The following is a 6377-nucleotide window of genomic DNA, read 5'->3' as shown; positions in this document are numbered from 1 at the left end:
TGCCAGAAGTTGGCGACTCAAAGTAAATCGGTACCCAATCCTTCAACTTCACCTCATCAACCGTCCTTCGAATCCCCTTCGCCCCGCTGACCTACCATTAACTACTGGGGTATAACATTAAAGAATCATCTAGAGAAGGAACTTGGGATGAAGCTCAGTGTAACAGACGCCGCTTTCGTCTTCAAGCGCATTGGTGAGAAGCTTGCTGGTCTCTGTGCTACGTATGTAGATGACTGTCTTCCAGCTGGCACTGACGAATTCTGTCACCAGGCAAAGTGTGTCGAGAGGAAGTTCAAATGTCGACCGAGAGATTATGACAATGTCCAGTTTGCAGGCATCAAGATAGAATCCACACCTTACGGATTCCAAGTTCATCAGAGACACTATATTTCTAAGATCAAGAAGATCAAAAGGGACGCCTCCTTCAAAGGCTTCCGTTCACTTCGAGCTCAATTATCCTGGGCTACTCAGTCACGCCCGGATATTGCATGTGCAGTTGCACAGGCAGCCCAGGTTACGGAAGATCTTTTCAACTCGGACCCCAAGAAGTATTGTAAGGGACTAAATTCGGTTGTAAGCCATATACTTACAACTACGGATCAAACACTTATATTCCCTAAGCTGGACCACAGACGTCTTCGGCTGCAGGACTATTCCGACGCGTCCTACGGAAACAACCTTGACGGATCTTCTCAGCTAGGCTATATCATTTTCCTTGCTGACGACAACGATAGATGCCAACCATTATTTTGGTCTTCGCACAAATCTAAGCGTGTTTCGAGATCTGTCCTTGGCAGCGAAACAATGGCCTTCGCTGATGCGTTCGATATGGCTTCCGCAATGAAAAACGACATTTGCAAAATGACATCGCTCGATATCCCGATCATAATGCTTACGGATAGTCTTTCTCTCTTCGATGTTATTACAAAAGCAAAGATAATATCCGAAAGGCCACTAATGATCGATGTTGAAGTTGTTAAGGTTGCGTATCAAAGACATGAATTAGGCGCTATTGGATTGATTCCTTCCGAATACAACCCTGCAGACGCATTGACTAAGGCCAAGAAAAGTGACATACTGAACAAGATGCTACGAGAGTCAGTTCTTTCACACTCTATTGAGCAGTGGATCAATCGAAATTCGTGAACATGCACTGTCACGAAAAAGTTTGGGGAGTGTCAGAGTAACTGACTAGACGAGTAATAAATTTAATTAGCTTATCATTATCAATTCAGGTTAAACTATGTAGGCTACATTTAGCTATCAACAATAGAGTCCCTTAAGGACTTGCCACCTACAATTCTACATGTTCAGGTTGTAACTGTTTAGAGACATTTCATGGGTGGCGCAACCTCCCTTTTATGGTACTGCGCCTACTGTTATTGTAGAGTCAATACGACTATAAAGCCAGGTCGAAGACGCTACTGGTCTTCGACCTCAGCACATTGAACGAACCCGAATTACTCGACCACCTTGTTCCCTCCCAGTGCGCTCCCGCAGTTACGAGGCAATAGCCTGCTGCGTCCCCTTTTGCCTTGGAAACGCTAATTACCTCCCTTTTTAGCCACACCCTCAAAACCCTCTCCGGACCGCCCCGCCCGGTCGGTCTCCCGACAGCCAATGCCGCGCGGTCGGGATGACCGCAACAGTGACACGCCCTGAATCAAAAACCAGTCTGTTAAGACACGCCCTGAGGGCGTGTCTTAACAGGCTGGTTTTGCTTTGCCTTGCCCGGTTTTGCCAGGAATACTTTTAAATTCTTAACAAATACCGTATGCTTCTTAAGCCCTTGCTTTTATTAAACACATAAATTAAAACGTAGGAGCCACTCATAGCACGCCAAATCACTTCTTTGGGCAAAGCAAACCGCAGCAAAATGGGGCATGTCTAGACACACCCTCAGGGTGTGTCTTAACATGACCCGTTTGTTGTGTTTTAACATGCCCCGTTTTGGGTGACGTTCAGGGTGACGTGCTGTAGACACGGTACCTTCGAAGGTATGTTTCGAAGTTCGACCAGTCTCGAGACTCCCCGCATGAAACCCCCTGCCCATGCCAGCCGCGTCGGCGCCGCACCCGATGGCGCCCTCCGATCCCGCCCACAAATTTTTAGATCTCCTCAAATTCTTCACGGATGGTACGACCGTGCTTGGCCCGGATGTTGATCTCTCTGACTCTGCCTCCGTCGCTCGCTTCCTTGCTCACATCGATACATCCTCTGCCGCGAAATCCCTCCTCCATCTCTCGGGCCCAACACCGCTTTCGGTTCCTTCGTCCGCCTGCTCGCCAAGCTCTCCGGCCAGGCCCTCGACGCCCCCTCTCTTTCTCCCCCGAACCAGCCGTCGCTCCCGTTGCTTCGTCACCGTATCTCCGTGCCGCCTCCGCCACTCTTCCGCCCCCCAAAACCTCCGTCGCGACTCCGGACAGTTAGTTACTCTCCAACCGCCCCGCACCCTCGCCCCGACGATCTTCCACGCCTCTCGCGCAGATTGGAAGCGGATCTTCAGCATGTCAGTCGAGACATGTTCGGCTACGACAAGAAACGCTTTGCTTGTGTGTCTACCACTGATAAGCGACCCTTCGTCAATCCCCACGCGTTCCGCACCGCCTTGAACAAGACCAGCTTTCACGCTCCCTGCTCTATTATTCCTACCCTCGATAAGGACACTGTCCTCGTTTGCGCACAGCACAATGACCTGCTCCGTATTGCCCGCCATTGGGAAGTCTATCGAAAGAGCGTTCCGATCTCTCCCTCCCTCCTCCGATCACCGTCTCCGCTCCCTTCGATCTCGACGCATCCCATTCCTTGAGCGCTATCCACAAAATCTTCCTTCCACTCCGTGCCGAAATTGCTCGACTGGAGGACCCTGATTGCCTCTGGCGCCCTGCACGACACTATGCCGCCGTCATGCGCAAGGCCGAAGCTTCCCTCCAGCACAAGCTCAATGACCCCGATCTCCCACCCTTACCACCCGCGCCTGGATCTTCCGCTCCCGCAACGCCCCCCTCACGTCCCCACAAGCGCCCTCGTGATCCGGCAGCACCTGACGTGGACCCCCATCGTGGCACGCGCTCCACCGCTTCCCCGGAGATCGCGCCTGCTCCTGATCCGCACGACCAGGCTGCCGACATTCCGGTACCCATTGAGATCGACACAAACGACAATGACGTTCCTCCCCCAGCCCTTTGATGCCCACTCCCACCCGTCAATCGTGCCCTCCCCCGTCTCTTCTCTTCAGTGCCCCTATACCAACCTTGAAGCATCTTCCCGCTGGGTTGCATGCCCAGTTTCATGAAATAATGTATAAGCTGTTTCTCTGCGCCAACACTGCCAGGTCTACTACTGCTCAAATCGAGTCAATCTCCCGCGTTTTCGCTGTCTGGAAGCTCGTCTTCCGGAAACACGGACGAGGCGAACCCCGTAATCGCCATCGTCCCTCCTCCGTCGCCAAATTGCGGCGGCGTATGGACCTGTGGACCGCTAACACTCTTCCCGCCCTTCTCGACGACGCCCTCGACGCGTTCGGCGCCCTCCCGTCTACCAAACCGCGCTCGCCCCATAATCCCATACGTAGGTGTCGCCAGCTCATGCAAGACCAAGCCATCACCAAAGCTGCCGCCGCCTTGTGTTCCAAGGTCCAACCTGTCCCCGCTAATGCCGACACTCAGCAGGTCTTCGCTCGCCTGCACCCTTGCCCCACCATACCTGTTGTAGCGACCAGCCGTGACGCCCTTCCTTCCGCGCTGCAGTTCACGGAAGGCGACGTCCAGCGCGCTATCCGCGAGTTACCCTACCATAGCGCTCCTGGTCCTAATGGCCTACGCCCCTCCCTACTGAATATACTTCTAAAGTCTCCCGGTGGGGTGGTCCCCGGCCGTTCTGCGCTTGCCGAGCTCACCAAATTCTTCAACCGCTGTGCTGACGGACACGTTCCCGTTCAAATACGCGCCTGGTTTTCCAGCGCCTTGCTCATTGGTCTTCGCGACACTGCGGGCACCAAAGTACGTCCCATCGCCATGGGGATCGTTCTTCGACGCCTCATTGGCCGCCTCCTCGCCCATCGCACCTGGCAGGATTCGTCTGTCCATCGTCACTTCTTGCCTCACCAGCTTGCTATCGTACCAAATGTGGCACAGAGGCCATCATTCATGCCACCCGCCTGGCCGTGGACGGCTTGGAAAGAGACGATATGGTACTTTTAAAGATCGACGCCACGAATGCCTTCAATGCTATCGAACGTCAAGTCATTCTGGACGAGGTCGTCAAGCATGTCCCAAGCATTGCCCGGTTTGTTCACATGCTGTATGGCTCCGCACCCCGTTTATTGTTTGGCCGGTATGAACTGCAGAGCCAGACTGGCGCTCAACAAGAAGATCCCCTTTGCATGATATTATTCACCTTAGCGCTGCACCCACTACTCTGCCAAATCGCCACTCACTTCCCAGATATTAAGCTGCTGGCCTCTTTTGCGGATGACATTAATGCTATCCTTCCCCTGCGCACTGCGTCGCTTTTACTCCAGTTTCTACAAGTCCATGGTCCCCGCAGAGGCTTCCACGTCAACCTCCGCAATTTGAACGGGAACGTGTCCGTCAGCACGGCGGTTGAGGAATTTGGTGAGCTCGGCAAGCGCAGAACGGCCGGGGACCACCCCACCGGGAGACTTTAGAAGTATATTCAGTAGGGAGGGGCGTAGGCCATTAGGACCAGGAGCGCTATGGTAGGGTAACTCGCGGATAGCGCGCTGGACGTCGCCTTCCGTGAACTGCAGCGCGGAAGGAAGGGCGTCACGGCTGGTCGCTACAACAGGTATGGTGGGGCAAGGGTGCAGGCGAGCGAAGACCTGCTGAGTGTCGGCATTAGCGGGGACAGGTTGGACCTTGGAACACAAGGCGGCGGCAGCTTTGGTGATGGCTTGGTCTTGCATGAGCTGGCGACACCTACGTATGGGATTATGGGGCGAGCGCGGTTTGGTAGACGGGAGGGCGCCGAACGCGTCGAGGGCGTCGTCGAGAAGGGCGGGAAGAGTGTTAGCGGTCCACAGGTCCATACGCCGCCGCAATTTGGCGACGGAGGAGGGACGATGGCGATTACGGGGTTCGCCTCGTCCGTGTTTCCGGAAGACGAGCTTCCAGACAGCGAAAACGCGGGAGATTGACTCGATTTGAGCAGTAGTAGACCTGGCAGTGTTGGCGCAGAGAAACAGCTTATACATTATTTCATGAAACTGGGCATGCAACCCAGCGGGAAGATGCTTCAAGGTTGGTATAGGGGCACTGAAGAGAAGAGACGGGGGAGGGCACGATTGACGGGTGGGAGTGGGCATCAAAGGGCTGGGGGAGGAACGTCATTGTCGTTTGTGTCGATCTCAATGGGTACCGGAATGTCGGCAGCCTGGTCGTGCGGATCAGGAGCAGGCGCGATCTCCGGGGAAGCGGTGGAGCGCGTGCCACGATGGGGGTCCACGTCAGGTGCTGCCGGATCACGAGGGCGCTTGTGGGGACGTGAGGGGGGCGTTGCGGGAGCGGAAGATCCAGGCGCGGGTGGTAAGGGTGGGAGATCGGGGTCATTGAGCTTGTGCTGGAGGGAAGCTTCGGCCTTGCGCATGACGGCGGCATAGTGTCGTGCAGGGCGCCAGAGGCAATCAGGGTCCTCCAGTCGAGCAATTTCGGCACGGAGTGGAAGGAAGATTTTGTGGATAGCGCTCAAGGAATGGGATGCGTCGAGATCGAAGGGAGCGGAGACGGTGATCGGAGGAGGGAGGGAGAGATCGGAACGCTCTTTCGATAGACTTCCCAATGGCGGGCAATACGGAGCAGGTCATTGTGCTGTGCGCAAACGAGGACAGTGTCCTTATCGAGGGTAGGAATAATAGAGCAGGGAGCGTGAAAGCTGGTCTTGTTCAAGGCGGTGCGGAACGCGTGGGGATTGACGAAGGGTCGCTTATCAGTGGTAGACACACAAGCAAAGCGTTTCTTGTCGTAGCCGAACATGTCTCGACTGACATGCTGAAGATCCGCTTCCAATTTGCGCGAGAGGCGTGGAAGGTCGCAGGTCATTGTGCTGTGGGCAAACGAGGATAGGGTACCTTCGAAGGTATGCTACTGTGAAAGAATATGATAGGTAGTGGTTTACAGTCGGCGCGGCTGCTGGCTGGAACCACCTCTCCTTTAAGACAGCATGGACATACAGGTGTATGTACTTGTGGTAGGAATGTTAGTCTCGAGCGGAAGCTGAGGCTCGGTTTCCCTGAACGTGCGCAGCGGAGGGAGCAGAACGGAGGTGATCGAGCGAGGCGAAGCGAAAGGCCACAAAAGCCACCGGGGGTCTTGTCTCGTGAGTGCGTGAGTATCCCCCGGATTTCTAGTCCCTTTAAT

The 6377-nt window shown here is 54.6% G+C and overlaps 1 protein-coding gene across 1 annotated transcript; it reads right to left on the bottom strand.

Moving 5' to 3' along the window:
• Window positions 1-1798: 1798 nt before the first annotated feature.
• On the bottom strand, window positions 1799-1918 carry CHC_T00008118001 (hypothetical protein). Its single transcript, XM_005712051.1, has one exon. It carries the CDS (start codon window positions 1916-1918, stop codon window positions 1799-1801), a length of 120 nt encoding a protein of 39 aa, XP_005712108.1.
• Between the last annotated feature and the right edge of the window lie 4459 nt (window positions 1919-6377).

The sequence above is a fragment of the Chondrus crispus genome, genomic scaffold, assembly GCF_000350225.1.
Source record: "Chondrus crispus Stackhouse genomic scaffold, scaffold_94, whole genome shotgun sequence".
In the NCBI taxonomy this organism is placed as follows: domain Eukaryota; phylum Rhodophyta; class Florideophyceae; order Gigartinales; family Gigartinaceae; genus Chondrus; species Chondrus crispus.
Note: the sequence above shows the minus strand (reverse complement) of the source record. Positions and strands in the feature narration are given on the sequence as shown.